This window comes from Oncorhynchus clarkii, chromosome 29 (genome assembly GCF_045791955.1).
Source record: "Oncorhynchus clarkii lewisi isolate Uvic-CL-2024 chromosome 29, UVic_Ocla_1.0, whole genome shotgun sequence".
NCBI classification, from domain to species: domain Eukaryota; kingdom Metazoa; phylum Chordata; class Actinopteri; order Salmoniformes; family Salmonidae; genus Oncorhynchus; species Oncorhynchus clarkii.
The window spans coordinates 19337246-19359691 of NC_092175.1; the positions used below are offsets into that span (position 1 = coordinate 19337246).

Genomic DNA, 22446 nt, shown 5'->3' on the forward strand with positions numbered 1-22446 from the left:
CTGTCCATAGGACAACAATCAGTCGTATATTGCACAAATCTGGCCTTTATGGAAGAGTGGCAAGAAGAAAGCCATTTCTTAAAGATATCCATAAAAAGTGTTGTTTAAAGTTTGCCACAAGCCACCTGGGAGACACACCAAACATGTGGAAGAAGGTGCTCTGGTCAGATGAAACCAAAATTGAACTTTTTGGCAACAATGCAAAACGTTATGTTTGGCGTAAAAGCAACACAGCTCATCACCCTGAACACACCATGCCCACTGTCAAACATGGTGGTGGCAGCATCATGGTTTGGGCCTGCTTTTCTTCAGCAGGGACAGGGAAGATGGTTAAAATTGATGGGAAGATGGATGGAGCCAAATACAGGACCATTCTGGAAGAAAACCTGATGGAGTCTGCAAAAGACCTGAGACTGGGACGGAGATTTGTCTTCCAACAAGACCATGATCCAAAACATAAAGCAAAATCTACAATGGAATGGTTCAAAAATAAACATATCCAGGTGTTAGAATGGCCAAGTCAAAGTCCAGACCTGAATCCAATCGAGAATCTGTGGAAAGAACTGAAAACTGCTGTTCACAAATGCTCTCCATCCAACCTCACTGAGCTCGAGCTGTTTTGCAAGGAGGAATGGGAAAAAATGTCAGTCTCTCGATGTGCAAAACTGATAGAGACATACCCCAAGCGACTTACAGCTGTAATCGCAGCAAAAGGTGGCGCTACAAAGTATTAACTTAAGGGGGCTGAATAATTTTGCACGCCCAATTTTTCAGTTTTTGATTTGTTAAAAAAGTTTGAAATATCAAATAAATGTCGCTCCACTTCATGATTGTGTCCCACTTGTTGTTGATTCTTCACAAAAAAATACAGTTTTATATCTTTATGTTTGAAGCCTGAAATGTGGCAAAAGGTCGCAAAGTTCAAGGGGGCCGAATACTTTCGCAAGGCACTGTATATTGCTTATGTTATATTTAATTTTCTATTTGCACGACTTGTTACAAATTGCTATTAGACCACAGTCGTGACGTTGTTTGATTAATTCTGTTTGGATGGAGGCATATTGTTTGGATGGAAAAGCACCGCTTCGGCCTAAGATTAAATATATGGTCATCATTTGAGTTTTGACTTGGACTTTGCCTTGTTATTACTGATACAAGCTAAATCTGGCTGAATGGTCAGATTCAGTAATGATATACAATCGACAAGTAACTTCCAAACGCAATCCACGTTCGATGAGCTGCATATTGCCATAAATCCTTTTACTGCTTGTAGTCAAATGAAGATGTTGTATAATCAGTAAAACAGGGCCAAAATCGTATATGTTACAAGGTAGAAGTATATCACGAGCAGAGGCATCAATTTGAACTAAGTATTAGGTCTCAACAAAGTGCTTTATGAAGAGCTTATCTATCTCCATCTAAGTGCCTTCATATTGTGTCTGTTATATCTAGCCTTTCTATTGTAACGCTTCAGAAAAAAATACTTGCAATAACCTGACAACAGCACACACTATTTCAAATCAAATAAAATAAAATCACACTATTTCAGTCAAGTTAATAAGCTTAACTTGTCTTTATCAATCCAAAGCCATTTTTAGCGCCTTTCATTAGGAGTTCTACGCCGGAATGTCTAATACTAAGTGCAGCGAAATCAGTGACATTTAACGACCAAATTGGAAGAGAAGCATCTGCACCCCCCCACTTACTTATTTCTCAACACATCAACATGCAGGACTAAGTGGCTTTTAGCTGAAAACACATGCTCTCCTTTATTAACTCCATCCAATCATTAGTCCTCCGAGCAGAGACAGATTCTTGCCTGCCGAGTCAAAACCGTTATGAAGTTCGTTATCATGTTGATCAGAGAAGCGCGTTCGTTTGACATAACTGTGATTCAAATAAAAGCTTTGTCCATCTGCACAATGCAATTTCCATTTGACTTTTGTGGGACAAAGCATTGTTATCATAGGCAAAGGTCAGTTATGATTTGATTGGATGACTAATGCAGTGAGAGGCTGGTTTAGGGAACGTTTTGGGGTTAGGTTGAGAGGATGCCTTGTAGGCCTACTGTAGAGAGAGGGACATGGTTCTCGTTAGCATCCTCATTAGGTTATGAACAATGAACCATAATTGTCCCAAGCTGGTTGTCAATGGCTGGTGACAAACATGCCTGGAAAACATCTCCAACTCTGACGAACAAAAACATGCATTGTAAACAAATACAAATATGCATGAGATACAAACATCCTAAACGTTTTATAATAAAACTTTACAGCAGTGCTGAGCGATTAGTGTTTTTTGAAGTTGGTTTGGGTTAGATTATTAGAAAATAATCACGTTTTCAAACATTTTTTTAAACATTAAATGCATTATGAAATAATGACAATTATTTGTTAGCTTTTTAATGGAAATTCCAAAGCAAAAACCTTGAAAATATTCCATTGTCTCCATCAGGTCCGCACATCAACAGAAAAATAGGAAGTTACTATGAAATAAAAAAAAAACATTTTATTGTGTATATTAATACATTTTTATTTGATTACTTTATTATTTTGCATTCCTTAGGTCATCATCACATCTCTGCTCAGGCACTAGCAGCCAGACAACATTCTATGTGCTCCCCCATACTGTCTTTAGTCATCCTATTTAGTAAGGCTAACCTGCCTACGTATGCTGCAAAGCTGTCTGATGAACTAATTGTACTTCTTCAAAGTAAATAATGCATACTTTCACGCACTCTCTCTAGCCCTCTTTTGGTTGTCTTGTGTACATTCCTTTCTCATGCGGTCTGTGTGTATCTAACCTAACATACCAGGTGTAAAAGTGTATCCATCTCGGTCAGAGCTGTAAAAAACAGGCACAATGGATTATGGTCATTGTAGTTAATTACCACGTTCTTGCTCTGAATTAGGTTGTATCTTTGCTTAATGAAAACTAGAACTCCCTTCAGCCCAGTGCCCCACATAGTTATTGGCATGATTTCTCTCATTAATTATTTGATTTCTCTCTGAAGAAATGGCGCATTGGGCTCACAAAAAAATAAAATTCACTAAATGGAATTCAAGTAATTGAACCGATGTCGCTCGGTTCAAATTAAATGTTGGTTAATCGCTCAGCACTACTTTACAGTAATTCATACTCGTCGGTAAACCTTCAATCAACTTGGTGAACTTTGTGTTCCCTTTGATACAGGTTCAGTTGGAACAGAGGGATGTGGAATGATACTGTTGATGGACAGGCTTGTGATGCACACACTAAGTAGAGGCTTTGAATTGAATTTCCTCAGTGAGAGACATCCATTTCACAGGCCAAATGGCAGTTTCAGACTAGTAAACTTGTCTGGTTCCAATGACCGGAGGGGAAAGGCATTGACAGTTCAACATCAAATTAGTGACAGATTATTTGGACACAATTACTAAAAAAGGTTTCTGTGATAAATTCAATTAGCAAAACGTAATGAATGAAAGGGAACAAAGGCAGGAATATTTATCTGTCTCCATGTCTCTATCTGTCCAACTCTCTGTCTGTGCAGTTTACCTTGAAGACCTTGATGGGATCAATCCAGAGGCTGTCGTTGTTCAGCCAGGGTTTGCGCTCCGTTAGGCTTTCCGCAAACACATCCAGATAGAAGATGGCGTAGTTCTCAGGGTCTGGGATCTCACTCTGGAAAAGCTTCATGATACTCAGAAATGTGTCCGGAGGCCCACAGATATACACAACTGTAGGGAAGACAAAAACACAACACAAAGGTTTCTTATCACTCTTTATAGGAATTATGTTAGCACTATTCAGTGAAATTGCTCCTCTTATCATTGTTAGACTAGATTTAGATATGAACCATAGATATGAAATCAATCCAAATCACTAACTTTTGGGAAATGCAGTTATGAGGAAGCATGTGTAGGTATTTAGGGGGAGTGTACATGTGTGTTTACAGGGTGTAAAGCTGTCTGTGCTGTTCGCCTGTCTACATTACACAATCCCATTCTGTTTGCATTCCGTCTACTCCTTGGACAGCATGTCTGTAGGCATTATTTCCATTCACTGCATGTCAGAGTGACTTCTGCCAGGTCTAAGACAGTCCTCCCAGTTAGCAGACATTTCCTAAAGTGTTAGACCAAAGTCGGCACAGAACACCGCTCAGACCTCAACTCTCATCTCTTCCAAAACAGCTCACAAGGAGCCATGCCAAGTAGTCCTGCTGTCTCCTGGACATCGTCCAAAACAAATGTACAAAAAGGCAAGGAAAAAGTCCTCCTGTGTTGTAGAAATCATAAGGATCTGCCTGGGCTTAAGTTAATACAAAGCACTTCAAATTGTTTGGTACATTTTATTTCACTTTGTGGCAGACAAAGATGGCAAACAACCAACCTTGTCTTAATTTAAAATGACTAGTACAAGGCTGCATTCTCTCCCATGACTCACACAACATCTACATGCAGAGAAGGATAATGCTGCACTATTCAACACATCCCTCCCTATACAATGAATACATTCAATTTCAGTATTTTTTTCTCTCCAGGTGAGACGCTTGAAAAAAGACCAATAAAACAGTCTCTACAAAATTGCATCTTTAGAGTAGTCAACTTTCGTGTTTATCTTACTTAGTGTTATATAAATATGACAGAGCATTTTAGACATACATATAACCTATGAGATCATGTTAGCATTATGGTATAACCATTATGGTATCATGTTAGAGGGACTTTAATAACTCTTGTAAGACGACTTGTATACTGTACACCTTAATCGCATGTCTTTGTTCTCTTCCAGGAAGATAGTACACAACTTTCACAAACACATTTCCAACTATGAGGAAACTCACTTTGTGTTTGTAGTGAGGGGTCTATACTTTACCTTCGCTCCATTATGTGGGCACCTGTGTTAGCACTCATGTAGCTTTTCAAGTCTACAACAAAATATTCACATATGTACCTCCACAAAAAAGAAAACATAGCTTGATGTATTCTTCCTTTCAGCCATGTGGCATTTCCTTTCTCTGTATGTATGCTTTTAGTAGTCTGACAAGCATCAAGTGGTGAGCTTTTCCAGGGGCAACCTGGTGGGATTTTAAAACATAATTGGCTTCATATTAAGTCTAGGAGTTAAGGTTTGTCCATTTGAAGCAGGTAAATGTGTTTTTTTCCATGAACAAAGGTCATTCCGTTTTCCAATAATTAGACCGGTTTCCCATCAGAAGACAAAATAGGAAGGACTGTGTTGAAGTGCATAAATTCACATCTGTACCTGACAACAAGAGGCTGAAAAAAAACAATTGAACTCAAAACTAGACATTATTGCCAAGCCGTTGACTAAAAAGGAGAGACCACACAGTTGAGGTAAAGGTTGACAGCCCAGGGGTTATCTGTTGGTGATCTCATTGGGATAAAAGTGAATGGAATGTCGAGCCAGAACTCCAAGCCTGGACAAGCCCAGACAAAACCATTCACTTCTGTGACCCCAAGCTCACCATGGGCGTGCCTATAATTCGGCTAAGAGGTTTGGCAGCGTTCAAAGTGCCTGTTCCTGATATAACATCAGTTTGGTACCCCCATATGCAGTGTTTTTAATCATCTTACTGCTGGAAAAAGTTTTTCAAGTGGATAAACCCAGTCATTTACATGAGTCACTCATCGGCCACACAGTCCCATCTGTGCTGTTGTTTAGTGCAGAGTCACTCTATAATGTTTTATCTACTGATTTCTCAATCAGTACCCTGACAATAACTACAAATGAAAACAGTGTGCCAAGAGTAACATTTAGTGGTTAGAGTAATGTTTTGGGGTTATTGAGAACACTGGAGGTCAGTATCTACCCAGAAGATGTGAAAGAGTTCAGTGCCTTTACTTCTTCCAGAAGCACTTAAAAATCAACAGAGCATTAGATGTTTCCAACAAACAGAACATTTATGGGCCAAAGTACACATCAAATATCACTTGCCTGCTTCAGAACATTGAACATAGATTTTTAGCAGCATTGATGTTTCTCTGTTGAACTTTCATCTACTGGTATTTTATCAATATGTTTATATTACAGTATAATGCTAAGGTCCAAGGTGATTTATGCAACCATGTCAGTAGAATGTATCATTAACATTATTCATTCCAATTTTTAAGGATTCCCTGAGCTGCCAACAAATATTCACTGAAAATGTAAAAAGCTACCAATTCTTGAAATCATGTGTGAAATCGAGGTTCAAATAAACCCATATTGAAGCCACTCGATCGTGTTGATAAGATAAACAACAAGGAAGATGTTGACGTGAGAAAGATGTTGACGTGAGAGATGACTAACAGAAAGCAAACACACACAAATTACTGGTATCAAACAATTTAACCAATGTCAAGCTTTGATTTGCCAACACAACTGGTCATTTGCCATGTCCAACAATAAATCAGGGAACAGCACTGTCACTTTCATCTGGTCTCATTGTGACCCTCTCTACAGACATTTCTTAACCTAACGACAATATTTTGCTATTTATCACAACATTGAAATAATGTAAATGTACTGTGATTTGTATAGGATATGGTTATCTGAACTAATTAAACGTTTGAATTATTTTACCATTAAAATTATAGTTTTAATAAACATGTAATAACATATCCTACAGCAAGCATTACCATGTGTCAATAGGATTTTAGACTAGGTAAATAATCTGAATATATTGAGCTAGCCTACTAATTGTCTAATTCTAAGCATTTCTTATAAATGGCTCTGAAATAAGCAAGACTGTACTGTGGACTCAGATGGCTTACTTTTAAATAGAATGAGCTGCAAAAGTAAAAAAATAAAATATGATTGTGAATCAGCATTCCAAGATAATGTAAATTAACATGGGGCCATTGTAATTAATTAACGTCAACAATACATACATAATATTTACAACAATAATTCACATTTCAGGTTAAAATGTCTGTCTACTAAATTGGAATATATGTTGTAAATAAAATGCATGCAGGGACCCTTGAAAAAGAGAAGAAAGAACCCACGAGCCCATCACAGAGAGAGACAGGCACACACTTATTTTTCTTCAAAAAATACGCAGGTGGACAAGAGCAATAAACCAGTGGTCTGGTCACACACGGTGCATAAAAGTGTATTCTTTCTCGTCTACCTGTTATTTTAGATAAGAATGGCAAGAACAGGTTTAAAATCCACTGTAGGCCCATGTCAAAACCAAGAACTCAAAACTGAATATTATTGTTGGCTAATATGCTTACCTATCACCAACACCAAGTTTACTACGCTAGTTAAAGGCCCAACTAGTATCTCATTATTGTCGAGACAATGTTGCATGCATTTTGGAAATCTGATCAGATTCTTGGAGCTAGGCTATTATGGCAACATCCACATTTCCATATAGCTGGTCAAAAAGCACATTTTTGTTTTCATGACTTTTTACAATATAGCCAATTTTGACATTGCAGCTGGCCTAGTTTAGGGGAAATTACTCAGTTCTGCCTCCAGGACCAGACTCGTGACAATACAAGTCAACCTGCTATCGCACATGTGTAAATAGCCAACTAATAGACTTACTTCTTCCGTGGTCTTTCATGAAAGTAATGATTTCTTTATAATAGCTTGGTGAGTCTTCATATGGAAAGGCACCAACTGTGACATTTTCATCCTTCAAATTTAGGTAAATTCCTTCAGAGAGGAAGTAGTGAGGTCGGTCATCTTTTTTCAAATCGTGGAAAATCAGAATGGCACGAGAAGTCCAATTATAGTGCGCGTGAATAATGTTTGCAAAGTCTCCCAGTTTGGTGGTCGAGGGTCCGGTGCGAACAATCGTATTGTACTCGTCCCCTTTATCAAACCCATATGCGGTTCCTCCCGCAGTTATCAATGGGAGTTTCCAATGGGATGCAAATCTTCCAACTGAGGCCACTGAATACACGCAACCTGGTCCAAAGAAAGCATCTGGTTTATTATAAAGTTTGGTGTCCACGGCGATAATCTGTGCCTTATTTTCTGCGCAGACACCGGTTGAATCCTCCGTGCTGAAATTCAAGAGTTGAATAGAGTGGCCTTTGAGAAGTCCGTGCTTCTTCTGGAGATTCTCGTTCGCCATAAGAATTGCTGGGAAAACCCGAGGCAAAGCCCATGGATACTTGTGGTAATTATCGGGAAGCATCACCGCAACTGTGATATTATTTTCCATATTCATTCGACACCTGGATATGAGAGAATATGTGAATAACACAAATAAACAATATCCAAGTTCCGTTTTATATCCCATTGCTCAAATTTGAAGTTAAATAAATCCAAGAAAACGGACCTCGTGAGTTCACCTGGGAAGTGGTAAAACGCCTTACTGTCCTGAAACCGAACCATATGGTTCTCTATTGAAATGCAATTTCAGTCAAAATAATAAATGCTTAGGTAATCCATGTGTAATTTATCCTCTATAATTGTGTTCTAATTGTTCTCCAGCAGCGTGATTCCATGAGTTGTTCACTTCGGTGCACTAATTGTTCTCTAGCAGCGTGATTCCGGGAGTTGTTCACTTCGGTGCAGTTTTCGGACTGATGTTCCTCAACTCCCCCCTCAAAGTGTGATAACATCCATCCATATGACTATAATCACTGCAACCTTCAGTACACCCCCCCCCCCCCACACGTGATATCACAGGTCCGAGAAAGACAGGGATGAGGCGCCCCCTGCCTGCTGTCACAGTTCTTCAATCTTGGTCCTGGAGACCCACATGGTGTGCAAGCTTTTGTTCAGCCACAGCACTAACAGAACGGATTCAACTACCATTGAATCAGGTGTGAGTACTGGGGGCTGGAACAAAAACCTGCACACCATGTGGGTCTCTAGGACCAGGAAAACAGATAATCAGTTAAATATAAACTGGCTTGGACAATAATCTGAAAGACAATTTAGCAGTTGTGTTGAAATCCATGAGAGTTGAATAAACCAAAATCCAAGCAAGTAGTACACATGACAAACTCCGATGCCGAATTTGATATACACAAATCTAAGATTCCACAATGATCCACTAGAGGTCAGGAGTTCCTCACAGGACTTCATTTCAGCAAGCTCTACTACATCAAATCAAATGTATTTATATAGCCCTTCTTACATCAGCTGATATCTCAAAGTGCTGTACAGAAACCCAGCCTAAAACCCCAAACAGCAAGCAATGCAGGTGTAGAAGCACGGTGGCTAGGAAAAACTCCCTAGAAAGGCCAAAACCTAGGAAGAAACCTAGAGAGGAACCAGGCTATGAGGGGTGGCCAGTCCTCTTCTAGCTGTGCCGGGTGGAGATTATAACAGAACATGGCCAAGATGTTCAAATGTTCATAAATGACCAGCATGGTCAAATAATAATAATCACAGTAGTTGTCGAGGGTGCAGCAAGTCAGCACCTCAGGAGTAAATGTCAGTTGGCTTTTCATAGCCAATCATTAAGAGTATCTCTACCGCTCCTGCTCTCTCTAGAGAGTTGAAAACAGCAGGTCTGGGACAGTTAGCATATAGCTACAGGCAGAACAGTTGAAACTGGAGCAGCAGCACGGCCAGGTGGACTGGGGACAGCAAGGAGTCATCATGCCAGGTAGTCCTGAGGCATGGTCCTAGGGCTCAGGTCCTCCGAGAGAGAGAAAGAAAGAGAGAATTAGAGAGAGCATACTTAAATTCACACAGGACACCGGATAAGACAGGAGAAGTACTCCAGATATAACAAACTAACCTTAGAACCCCGACACAAACTACTGCAGCATAAATACTGGAGGCTGAGACAGGAGGGGTCAGGAGACACTGTGGCCTCATCCGATGATACCCCCGGACAGGGCCAAACAGGAAGGATATAACCCCACCCACTAGAGGGATATCTTCAACCACCAACCTACCATCCTGAGACAAGGCCGAGTATAGCCCACAAAGATCTCCGCCACAGCACATCCCAAGGGGGGGCGCCAACCCAGACAGAAAGATCACATCAGTGACTCAATCCACTCAAGTGAGTTGAGTAATAATCAATGTTTTATTAGCTCAGGCAATTGTAATGTTATCATAAGGGAACCCCAAATGACAAAGTCCAAACACATGTCAATTCAATATGTCCCCAAAAGTCATGACAAGCAGTCCGAAACAAAGTCAAGCAACCTGGATGATCAACAATAAAGAGAGAATAATTGGTTCATGCTCATTATAGCCATTTGTATTGTAAGACATCGTAATCAGCACAATGCTTGGCACTTTCAGTTGCCTTCCAAACCTTTTCCTGAACAGGTTAATCTTGGAAACTGTAGCCTCTGACTGCAATGCTGCATCATATACATTTAGAAAACAAATCAGATACCTCCGTTTTTCAGTTCTACCTCTTTCCTCCTCCTCATCTCCTCTCCCCATCAGTTGGTGGACTTTGGCAGTCTGTAGACACCTGCGGACACGATGAGCTGATGGTCTCGCACTTTCCTCTGCAGGAAGGCCTGCAGCTCATTCACGTCCATCTCTGTGACAACGGGTCCCGTGGCAACGAACATCCGGAGCATGGAGTGGATGCGCTCCAGGGTCATGGTCTCCAGGTTGGTCAGCATAGCCTGGATGTAGGCCCAGAACAACTGCACAAAGAGGAGAGAGAACCTGTGCTGTTAGGGCTAGCTTGATTTGTATTTGACAGGAAATGTGTATTTATATTTTAATTACATGCCTCCAATGTGCGTGTGTGTCTGCCTGCATACCTGTAGTTTCTCTTCCCTCTGTTCTGAATGGGTGGTGGTATTGGAGTCTCCCTCCTCGTCGCTGTCGATCAGCATCTCCCCTCTCTCAGGTTTCTCCCGGGACGAGCCGGTCTCCAGGATAGAGTAGTGTCCCCCAGCCTCCTCCTTCAGGACCCCCTGCTGCTGCCACAGAGCCAGCTTCCTTCTCGCTACCTCCTGTGGCACCCCCAGGACCCCACTCAGCTCCTCCAGAGTCCACGAGCCTTCAGGAGAGAGAGATAGAGAGAGAGACAGATAGAGATGGCAAAAGTTAACCGTAGTTACTCATACAATGTCTGTATACAATGATAAGTTGCACAAAAGGCAGCCTGTGACGGCCAGAGTTCTGACTTTTGTCCTGGAAGTGCATGATGATGGCAGCGTGGATGGGGGACACAGTCAGGTTAGTAAGAGTCCTGTCCTCCAGCTCCACATCTAGTGTCACTGAGCCCAGATGAGGCTTCCAGCTCAGTGTCCTCATCGCCTGGGAAACCATTTGAATTATGGAATTATTTGATATCAAAATACAATTTCCCTATTTTCTGTTTATAAGGACTTGAGTAAAACAGACACAGACTGGCACCTATGCTACATCTTCATCATCAGGTACCTTGAGTTTCTCATAGCGGTGTGTGTAGGCCTCCATGGCCTGGGAGGCCAGGAGCGGGAGCTCCATCTTCTCCTCCTTCAGTGTGGGCCAGAACTCAGAGGACAGGATCATGGCAGTCAGGGCCATGGGGGGCTGCTCCTCCTCACCTAGACTGGACTCCTCTTCACGGATGTTGGTGTTGATCCTCCGTGAGTCAGCCACGTCCTGAGAGAGAGAGAACAGAGAGAGAAGAGAGAAAGGGAGAGAAAGAAAGAAAGAGAAAGAAATAGAGAGAGAGAGAAAGAGAGAGGAAGAGAGAGAGAAAGAGAGAGAGAAAGAGAGAGAGAGAAAGAGAGAGAGAGAAAGAGAGAGAAAGAGAGAGAAAGAGAGAGAGAGAGAGAAAGAGAGAAAGAGAGAGAAAGAGAGAGAGAGGCTTTGTCCTAAAGTGTTTCAATGGTCTCTGTTCTTTGTCTTGGTTCGTTAACTTGTGTCTCCATGCCTTATTCTATGAAAAACACTGGTAGGTGAAAGGACTATACATTTTCAAAGATACTAGGAAGTCACTTTGAGAATCATGTTGTCATAGCACATTCTAACATAAATGGTAACTCAAGATTTCAAAGTCACGCCCTGCTTTACCTTCAGCATCACCTCACAGTAGTGCATGTGGGACTCTCCGAATCGCAGCTTGAGTAACTCCACGTTACGTATCTCCCTGGAGGCACATGAGAAAAGTTAATTACTATAAAAATAAAAATAAATATATATATATTATATATATTGATTTAATTTAACCAAAATGTCCACACAGAAATACCAACACCAATATGCACAAAATATTAAGAGTGACTGCAAAAAGTTGAGTAATGTACTGTATAGTGCTGAGATACAGATGCTGGTACTAGCTACTGTAAATTAGTGTTGTGTACCTGGCGGTATTGTAGTTGAACTGGTGGAGAAGTCTGTCTGCCAGGACAGTTCTGTACTCATCTATGAAGATCTCTTTACTGCCGTATATGCTGACCAGCAGACTGATGATGTCAGACGAACGCCGCTTGGAGCCCGTCTTGTCTAAAGGGTGAGAAAGAAAGATGAGTGCATTTAGTAAAAGAGACGTGACGGAGAGGTGAAACATGTCTAGTTCAATACAGCAGAAACAGGAAAAAGCAACGGACACAGTTTGTCTAGTCTAGTGTGATGAACTTTGTGGGTCCACTGAGGGTACTGACCTGTGACAGCATCCTTAGGGTCTGGGGTCCATTCCTCTGGGTCGCTGCCCTCGTCCTCACTGTCCTGGGTCTCCAGGGTCACAGGGTCGGCACGGGACAGCTCATTGGCCAGGTCACTGCAGCCCTCCGCATCCCCAGTAAGGCTGGCCACTATCTGACGTACCGTGTCCTCCCGCGTCCTGGCAACAAACCACAGACGTCACATCAATGTCACATCAACAACAACACAATATGCTATGGGAGTCAAATCAGTAAGTAAAGAACAATCTTCTCTAACATTTTGCCTGCCAATAAAGGTTTGCTTTGTACATAAATACTCATGAGGGAATAAAATAATAGATAACTAAATAGAGATTACGATAATACACATGCACCCACCTGAGGTACTTGCGGATTGGTTGGCAGGCAACCTGCAGGATGACCATAGATGGGTCCAGCTCCCGTAGGGCCTTTATGGCTGAGATGTATACAGTGATGATGTCAGAGGTATGGACTCCTAGAAGCGGAGAAGAATGTTGATGAGAAGGGATTAACTAACACAAGTCTTATCACTCCAGCTTCTTCTGCAACCCTGTATTTGCAAACAAAACTTAGTCTTCACATCAAAAAGAGCCAAACACCAATCACTGTTCCTAACCCATCATTGGTTCACTGACCTGGGTGAAGCAGACGGGTCTCAAAGGCTGTCTTAAGGGAGGTGAGGAGCTGCTGCCTCTGATTGGTTCTCTCTAGACAGAATTTGAGGTCCTCAATGGCAGGCTTTGACTCAGGGAAATCTGACAGGGACAGAATGTGAGGGCAGAAGAAATGACATAACACTTTCTACCTTCTTTCCCCCTTATCAAATCTCTTCCCTATGCCATCGACACCCACAGGTGACAGCTTTATGTTCTTACTCTCTGTTTCATAAACCATCACCCTATCTCCTCTCTCTGTTCCCTAACCCCTCACCTCTAATGATGCTGAAGAGCTCCTCGATCCTCATGTTGACATAGATCCTGCAGAAGAACTGGTGCATGTGACACCTCCAGCGCTGCAGCACGGCGTTGGCTGGCTGGCCCACCTCCCCAGCCCTGCTGCCTGTGCTATTGGGCACCGTACCCAGTCCACCCTCTTCACTGGCAAACACCCTGCTCAACCAGCCTAACACCAGCTCTAGCCACTGGAGAGAGAGAGAGAACAACAGAGGGACTTGAGAAAGTGTTTATAAGTAAGTGTAAAACAGATAAATGATCACATTTCTGAGATTTGGACTTGGTGTAGTAAATTGTTTCATAGACAAATCATGTTTGGTCAGCAACCTATTCTGTTAAATAATGCAAGCTAGAAAAGAATAACTTGTTGATAGGTCATGTCACATTATTATGTTAAGTGGTCCTCCCATAGACAGGCTCTCTAGTATACTGTACCTCCTGAAAGCTGAAGAGGAAAGAGCTCTCGTACTCCCCCCTGCAGTGCTGCTCCATCCGCTGCTCAATCAGTTTGTGTAAGATGGACGTCACTGCCTCTGAACTAACCCGCTCCAATAGCTGCAACCTGGACCTGGAGGGTGGGAAAAGTGGGTAAAGACAGCTGCAGAGACACTACAAACACGGCTGGCACAGATGTAGACAATGGTTGTTCTAGCACAACGTATAGAGCATACAGTGACATGGCCACGCCTCTATTCACTCACAGTATGTGGCTGAGCTCTTGCAGCTGCTCCAGGGCCTCCTGACACCAGCACTGCTGAGTGGGGACAGTGCAGCCCAGACAGACACCCCCATCAGGCCCCCTGACCCCTTCCTCAGCCTCCCCCTTCTGGCTCATGTGCACAGAGAAGGTCCTGCTGTAGAACTCCAGTATTCTCATCTGGAGCACAGCCGAGGGGGAGAACAGTAGAATGGCCCTGATGACGGAAAAGGCCCTCTCCCGGAGACCCCTGGCCCCAGGGCCACACAGACCACCCCGGCCCTCATCCTGCCAGGTACCCAGCCTCTCCAACCCTCCTGTGAAAAGGGACAGAGGGCAATTATTTTACGCATTTGACAGCATTCTGTTCAGTCAAAATTCCAGTATTAATTAAGGGTGTAGTCAACTGTAACCTGAATGTTTGAACCCACCTAGGAAAGGTTCCAGTCTGTCCAAAAGGGTACGGAAGGCAATGAGTAGGATCCTGGTCCTATCCTTCTCCCCAAGTTCATTCTCTGGCTGCTTCAGTCCAGCCCAAAACTCAGGGGCCACTGCAGTGGTCAAACGCACCTGCAGAGTCTCCAGGAGCCATCCCTCCAGAAACTGACCCAGACCATTTGAGCACAACAGGCTAAGCCCCTCACAGAGAGACCCATCAGACATTGTGTCGTCATTGGACACTGGAGACACCTACAGACAGAGGAAATTGGTCATGTTCTTATAAACAGACACGGACCATGGTTTGTAGGTACATTGATAGATAGATCAACATTGGTCTTAACTAGCTATGTAATTCCTAATGTCATGTGAATGTGTTAGCTAGCTACATGTCCAGCAATCAACCACAGTAGCGCAATTGATCTAATTTCATTCTCACATAAAAGGAAGGCAACCTGTGTCAACAACACAAGGTCCCTTGCGTAGGCAAGTTAGGTCCATCTACTCACCAGAGCTGCAGTTACAGTGTCCCAAGCAGAAGGTAGCCCCTGTGGTACTGAGAATAACCTCTCAGCGGAGTCCATCATCACCACGGTTGGACCAAATTACTCAGCGAGAACCATTCGATTGTGTATTGTCACAATTATCGTCTGTGTTATATCACTCATCCATATTAAGGTGTACCTAATATGGCTCATAATACTAACATGTCTCTAATACTAATATGTCTCTGAAGTTATTGCGCTCTCGCGCAAGCCTGTGGCGCATAATACTGACGTATGTGTGGTTGCGGAACTTATAAAAGTGTGGCGGAAGTGTACGTGCCAGTTTGTTCGTTGGAGGGATTTTGAAGCTACGTGGGTGACGAAAAGGATTTTATTTCGACTGCCTCAGTCTTTGCAAATAATAGCCTATTTGTCAACTAGTTAAACCTAGCGCGAGAGAGAGTTAACTGTAGCACTATTGGCTTCAAACTAGTGATGAGAAACCGAAGCATTCGCGTGCTAGTCCGAAATAGTAAACGTCCGACTTGCTAATTGGTTGTACTTATACACGTGCGCGTTTATCCAATTAGCGAGTCAGAAATGTCCGAGTTTCCTCGTTCGGAATAGCATGTCAACGCTGCATTTCACCAAATTGTGCAGAAAATGGCTAATTACTCTGAGCTTTTTTTAGTGACATCTGCTAGTCAGTAATGAAAAGCATCGTTTGATGTTGAGATACTTTTGGTAATGTAGTGTATGTGGACACCTACTCGTCGAATATCTAATTTCAAAATCATAGGTATTAATTTGGAGTTGGTCCCTCCCTTTGCTGCGACAACAGCCTCCACTCTTCTAGGGAGGCTTTCCACTAGATGTTGGAACTTGCTTCCATTCAGCCATGAGCATTAGTGAGGTCGGGCGATTAGGCCTGGATCGCAGTCCAGTTCCAATTAATCCCAAAGGTGTTTGATGGGGTCGAAGTCAGGGCTCTGTGCAGGCGAGTCAAGTTCTTCCACACCAATCTCGACAAGCCATTTCTTTATGGACCTCGCTTTGTGCAGGGGGGCATTGTCAAGTTGAAACGGGAAAGAGCCTTCCCCAAACTGTTGGAACAAAATTGGAAGCACAGAATCATCTAGAATGCCATTGTATGGTGGAGGGTAAAGATTTCCCTTCACTGGAATTAAGGGGCCTAGTTCATCCACCAAACTTTACAGTTGTACTATGCATTTGTCCATCAGACTACCAGATGGTTAAATTTGACAAACTGACTTGTTGGAAAGGTGGCATCCTATGACGGTGACACGTTGAAAGTCACTGAGTTCTTCAGTAAGGCCATTCTACTGCCAATGTTTGTCTATGGAGATTGCATGGCTGTGTGCTCGATTTTATACAGTTGTACACAACAGGTATGGATGAAATAGTCGAATTCACTAATTTGAAAAGGGTGTCCACATACTTTTGTATATATAGTTTATATATATTTTTCCACAATATTAAGTAAATCGCCCCATTATCAATTGCCATTGAAGGTTCGCCCCTTCCATCATGCTTCCCTCTTTTGCTGTCAAAAACGGAATATATGCCACTATTTCGGATGCTTTAAACATAATCGTATACTTGACTCAAAGCGAATTGTTTAAACAATGTGCTGAAAGGGTGGTGTCACAAAACGATTCTCAAAATATACCTAGTCTCGTCCCCAAGATCCCAACTCTACCTGCTGAGCAACTGTTCAGGTAACAAACCCTGGATGAAGAAATACTAACTACATTGAAGTACGGTGTCCAGTAGAGGTCGTTTGAAAGCAGCTTGAAATCGAAGAAAAAACCGGAACCACGTTGAAATTGCTGTCAGAGGAAGGCCCTAAAAATGATCAGAGACTCCAGCCAGTCTAGTCATAGACTGTTCTCTCTGCTACCGCACGGCAAGCGGTACCGGAGCGCCAAGTCTTGGTCCAAGAGGCTTCTAGCCACAAGACTCCTGAACATCTAATAAAATGGCTACCCAGACTATATGCATGCCCCCTATTATACGCTGATGCTACTCATCTATGCATAGTCACATTAATAACTATTTACATGTACATATTACCTCAATTACCTCGACACCGGTACCCCTTGTATATAGCACCGCTATTGTTATTTTACTGCTGATCTTTATCTGTTTGTCTCTTATTTTTTTAAAGGTATTTTCTTAAAACGGCATTATGGGCTTGTAAGTAAGCATTATTTCACTGTAAGGTTGTATTCGACCGATGTAACAACAATTTGATTTGAAATCAGTGGGATTTTGCAACCAATTGAGCTATAATCCCCAAAGCACACACATCCCTGGATCGTTCCTCTTTTCAATTCGCTGCAGCTAGTGACTGGAACGAGCTGCAACAACCACTCAAACTGGACAGTTTTATTTCCATTCAGTCATGTCTCTTCATTCAAAGACTCAATCATGGACACTGACAGTTGTGGCTGCTTCGCGTGATGTATTGTTGTCTCTACCTTTTTGCTGTTGTCTGTGCCTAATAAGGTTTGTACCATGTTTTGTGCTGCTACCATGTCTTCGGTCTCTGTAGTGCTGTGGTGTGTTTTGTCCAATATTTTTAATCTCAGCCCCGGTCCCTGAAGGAGGCCTTATGGTAGGACGTCATTGTAAATAAGAATTTGTTCTTAACTGACTCGCCTAGTTAAATAAAGGTAATAAATAAGACCCAGAGACAGCCTCCAAGATGGCCGACCGTTGTTATCAACATACTTTAACTCACGGTCGCATACGCCGATTCGTGGGGTCTGACATCTTGCTAGTTACGGTTTCAGAAGTCCATTATTATTTTATTGCATTACACGAACCAGTGGTGGAAAAAAGACTTAAGCGTCATACTTGAGTAAAAGTAAAGATACCTTAATAGAAAATGTCTCAAGTAAAAGTAACCCAGTAAAATATTACTTGTGAAAAAGTCTAAAAGTATTTGTTTTCAAATATACTTGAGTATCAAAAGTAAAAGCATCAAAGTATAAATCGTTTTAAAAATGATTATATGAAGCAAACCAGACAGCCTAATTAAATTTTTTATTTATGAATAGCAAAGGGGCACGCTCCAACACTAAGATATCAGATATCAGAGTCCGCCAGATCAGAGGCAGTAGGGATAACCAGGGATGTTCTCCCTATAACTCAAGAATGCTGGTATCATCCAAGTAGTATGCTATTGTGTGTGTGTGTGGACTGCAGATACACTGCAGCCCTTCTATGCTACAGCAGACCCTTGGGAAATATCCACAGACTATATTTCACCTTGCTGTAGCACTGCCATAAAACCCCTGACACTTGGGGTTAAAATCAAGACAAGGCATTCTGCTTATGTATAATTTAAATGCTTCCAACTCTGAGTAACTGTTTCAATCAGAGTCCATGTATCAGAAGCCCATTAGATGTAACTGTCTGACATGACTGGATAAATTAACCAGGATAAATTATCTAACCATGCAGACATGTCTCCTGTCAAGTTTAGCCCAAGTGATCTTCGTTATTTTTCAATTACATTGTCTGTGAGATCAATTGTACCCTTGATTCTCAATCCCAGTTATTTACAGTTTTGCTATATTTCATGTCAGCAGTTGTTATGAATCGTAATGAATGGCTTTGAAAATATAGGCTAGTGTTATGGAGCTGGTTAGATGGAGTGTTGGTGCGAATAGAGCCTCTCTTAAACCGGGAAGGAGATCTTTAGTCGGTAGCTGTGGTTTGAATTAGACGTGACCTCTAGCAGTGGGATTCAGTTAATGTATGATTGACTCTCTGTCACACACACGTCCTTCATCCATCATAGGCTGGAATGGGCTGATTCAGTAGGAATGGCCTGCTGAGTGAGTGGGACCTCAGCTTAGACATCCGCCTCCCTTTTACATTGTGCACAACAAGTCTGACACGTATTTAGGAGGATAGGCTATAGGTCTCTAGGTTGTTTTCTCTTTGAAATACCCAGATTTTCTACAATTTTCATGATGTTCGGACTCGGAATGCAGGCCCAGGCTATATTTGATGGTAAGCCTTCATAATTATAAATAATTGATCTAGGCTACAGCTCAAACACTGTAAAAACCAAGAAGTTGTTTCCATGAGTATCTTGGTTGTTTCCACATTCCACCTCTTAACAGCCAGTGTTATTTATTTTACCTCAGGTATCGAGAAGCTGTGTTCTAAGAGGGATGAGCTGAATCGTCAGATCCAGCAGGAGGAGGAGGAGAAGGGTCGTCTGCAGCACGACATCCATGTCCTCACCGAGAAACTACGCCGCGTCAACGAGAGCCTGGCCCGACGACACTCCGTCCGCGCTGACTTTGACCACACCATCGGCGAGACCGAAGGTGCCTTTATGAAGGTCAGGACCAGCCAGGGTTTAGGGTTTCTATTTTTCATGAGAAAAAAAAGTATGTTTTTCAGTGTTATTTGAGTCTCACAAAACCATGAAAGCATATTATGTGAGCTTTACAGTACAGTACAATTTGACTGCAAAAGGACCTGTAAATGTACTGGGTAAGATAACATTCTCCATGTCTTCTTTTCTCAAAGAACACTGGATGGAATTATTTGCAGCAATTCCAGACAGCAAACATCCCACGTGTTATCTTAATATCCAACTCCCTTGGTGTTACTAAGAGCATAATAGCAGAGCAAACAAACGCCCGTAAGTGTTGTTAATTAAAAACCACTGAGTGCTCAGAGTCAGACTCTTCAAATCAAATTGTTGCACAGCAGATAGTCTGATTAAGTGGTTGTCTAGCTGTATCCCGATCCCACTTGACTCAGTGTATGGTATTTCATACAGTAAATGCAATGAATCTTATGTTGATTCATGTCTTACTCTCTCTAAGATTCTGGAGAGCTGTCAAACACTGCTGAGTGTAATAAAGAAGGAAGCAGGAAATCTCGGCAAAGCCACTGAACCCGGAAGGAAAGACCACTGACATCCAGACTACTGCCCCTAAACCTAACCTCTCACCCAGGCACCAGCATTTCCCCTCACCCTTGTAACTGTGCACTGTTTGTACTCTGAACAAAAATATAAATGCAACATGCGACCATTTCAAAGATTTTACTGAGTTACAGTTCATATAAGGAAATCAGTCAATTTAAATAAATAAATTAGGCCCTAATCTATGGACTGGGAATACAGATATGCATCTGTTGGTCACAGATAACTTTTCTTTTAAAAGGTAGGGGTGTGGATCAGAATACCAGTCAGTATCTGGTGTGACCTCCATTTGCTTCATGCAGCGTGACACATCTCCTTCGCATAGAGTTGATCAGGCTGGTGATTGTGGCCTGTGGAATGTTGTCACATTCCTCTTCAATGGCTGTGTGAAGTTGCGGGAACTGCGATATTGGCGGGAACTGGAACACAATGTTGTACACGTCGATCCAGAGCATCCCAAACAAGCTCAATGGGTGACATGTCTGGTAGCTATGCAGGCCATAGAAGAAGTGGGATATTTTCAGCTTCCAGGAATTGTGTACAGATCCTTGTGACATGGGGCTGTACATTATCATGCTGAAACATGGCGGTGGATGAGTAGCACGACAATGGGCCTCAGGATCTCGCCACGGTTTCTCTGTGCATTCAAATTGCCAACAATGAAATGCAATTATGTTTGTTGTCAGTAGCTTATACCTGCCCATACCATAACCCCACCGCCACCATGGATCACTCTATTCACAACGTTGACATCAGCAAACCGCTCGCGCACACACAACGCCATACACACTGTCTGCCATCTGCCCGGTACAGTTGAAACCGGGATTCCTCCGTGAAGAGCACCCTTCTCCAGCGTGCCAGTTGCCATCGAAGGTGAGCATTTGCCCACTGAAGTCGTTTACAATGCCGAACTGCAGTCAGGCCAAGACCCTGGTGAGGCTGACTAGCACACAGATGAGCTTCCCTGTGCGGGTTTCTGACAGTTTGTGCAGAAATTATATGGCAACAGCCCTGGCTGGCATTCCTGCAAGCAGCATGCCAATTGCTCCCTTAAAACCTGAGACATCTGTGCTGTTGTTTAACAAAACTGCATATTTTGGAGGGCCCTTTTATTGTCCCCAGCACAAGTTGCACCTTTGCAATGCTGTTTAATCATCTTCTTGATATGCCACACCTGTCAGGTGGATGGATTAGTAAACAAATTTGTGCACAACATTTGAGAGAAATAAGCTTTTTGTGCGTATGGAACATATCTGGGATCTTTTATTTCAACTCATGAAACATGGGACCAACATTTTACATGTTGCGTTTATATTTTTGTTCAGTATAATATACACTGAGTATACAAAACATTTAGAACACCTGCTCTTTCCATGACATATGCTGACCAGGTGAATCCAGTTGAAAGCTATGATCCCTTATTAATGTTACTTGTTAAATCCACTACAATCACTCTAGATGAGGCGGAAGAGACAGGTTAAAGAAGGATCTTTAAGCCTTGAGACATTTATGACACGGGTTGTGTATGTGTGCCATTCAGAGGATTAATTTGCAACACAAAAGATTTAAGTGCCTTTGAACGGGGTATGGTAGTAGGTGCCAGGCTCACTGGTTTGGTCAAGAACTGCAACACTGCTGAGTTTATCACACTCAACAGTTTCCCGTGTGTATCAAGACTGGTCCACCCCCCCAAAGGACATCCAGCCAACTTCACATAACTGTGGGAAGCACTTGAGTCAACATTGACCAGCATCTCTGTGGAACGCTTGACACCTTGTAGAGTCCATGCCCCGTCGAAATGAGGCTGTTCTGGGGGGAAAAATGGGGGAAGTTCAACTAAATATTAGGAAGGTGTTCCTAATATTTGTATATACAGTATATTTATGTAAAATGTTTTGACTTTGTCTAATACTGCTGTTCACTGGCATACTTATTTTATACCAATTGAATCATTTTAATAAAGTTGATCTGTGAAGAATCCGGTCTCATTTGCCTATTGCAGTGTATGGGACACGCCCAGAAGTCATTCCTTGGGTTGTTTTTCTTGAGTGCTAGTGTCTTTCAACAGCGGCACACGAGACAAACACACACACACTCCCGGTGAGATGCTGTCTGACACTTTGATATGTAATTACAGGTAAATATAGCACAATGCCGGTTTAGGTGGAAGCACGCTGCTCTATTCTTTCTACTAGTAAATCTCCTTCACAACAAATAAAAGCTATTCTCTGAGATTTCTGAAGCTTTCTGTCCGCTTTGTTGATGTTCTGTTTATTCGGTCAGGTTTAACAATGCATTTATGAGTTTTGGCAGGGTAACGTTTCGCAATTGGGAGATCAGAAACACGATA

General features: G+C 42.3%; 3 protein-coding genes across 8 annotated transcripts in view; 1 reads left to right on the forward strand and 2 right to left on the reverse strand.

Moving 5' to 3' along the window:
• The window catches only part of LOC139388550 (atrial natriuretic peptide receptor 2-like), a 50385-nt gene extending 41702 nt beyond the window's left edge, over positions 1-8683 (reverse strand). For 2 of the 4 annotated variants that reach the window (XM_071135278.1, XM_071135275.1), the window contains exons 1-2: positions 7540-8682; positions 3538-3719 (exon numbers count right to left, since the gene is read on the reverse strand). In XM_071135278.1, the coding sequence (XP_070991379.1) occupies positions 3538-3719; positions 7540-8242 (885 nt within the window). In that variant the 5' untranslated portion in view covers positions 8243-8682. Of the gene's footprint in view, positions 1-3537; positions 3720-7539 lie in introns of all 4 variants that reach the window. The other 2 variants (XM_071135277.1, XM_071135279.1) reach the window with 2 other exon arrangements.
• A 110-nt stretch (positions 8684-8793) lies between these two features.
• LOC139388552 (anaphase-promoting complex subunit 2-like) lies at positions 8794-18040 on the reverse strand. 2 transcript variants are annotated; one of them, XM_071135282.1, is made up of 15 exons: positions 15146-18040; positions 14630-14888; positions 14203-14515; positions 13937-14069; positions 13479-13689; positions 13184-13303; positions 12906-13023; positions 12528-12706; positions 12228-12369; positions 11938-12013; positions 11320-11523; positions 11061-11193; positions 10692-10933; positions 10310-10571; positions 8794-9595 (listed from the first exon to the last, which is right to left on the reverse strand). In XM_071135282.1, exons 1-14 carry the CDS (start codon positions 15221-15223, stop codon positions 10359-10361), a joined length of 2421 nt encoding a protein of 806 aa, XP_070991383.1. In that variant the 5' UTR covers positions 15224-18040; the 3' UTR covers positions 8794-9595; positions 10310-10358. The 2 variants fall into 2 exon arrangements, with proteins under 2 accessions (XP_070991383.1, XP_070991382.1); XM_071135281.1 differs by having other exon boundaries at positions 9483-9595; positions 10329-10571; positions 15146-15736.
• Positions 18041-18353: 313 nt separating this feature from the next.
• On the forward strand, positions 18354-22074 carry LOC139388564 (microtubule nucleation factor SSNA1-like). 2 transcript variants are annotated; one of them, XM_071135299.1, is made up of 3 exons: positions 18354-19165; positions 19303-19502; positions 19996-22074. In XM_071135299.1, exons 1-3 carry the CDS (start codon positions 19123-19125, stop codon positions 20086-20088), a joined length of 336 nt encoding a protein of 111 aa, XP_070991400.1. In that variant the 5' UTR covers positions 18354-19122; the 3' UTR covers positions 20089-22074. The 2 variants fall into 2 exon arrangements, with proteins under 2 accessions (XP_070991400.1, XP_070991399.1); XM_071135298.1 differs by lacking the exon at positions 18354-19165 and having other exon boundaries at positions 19239-19502.
• Positions 22075-22446: the final 372 nt, after the last annotated feature.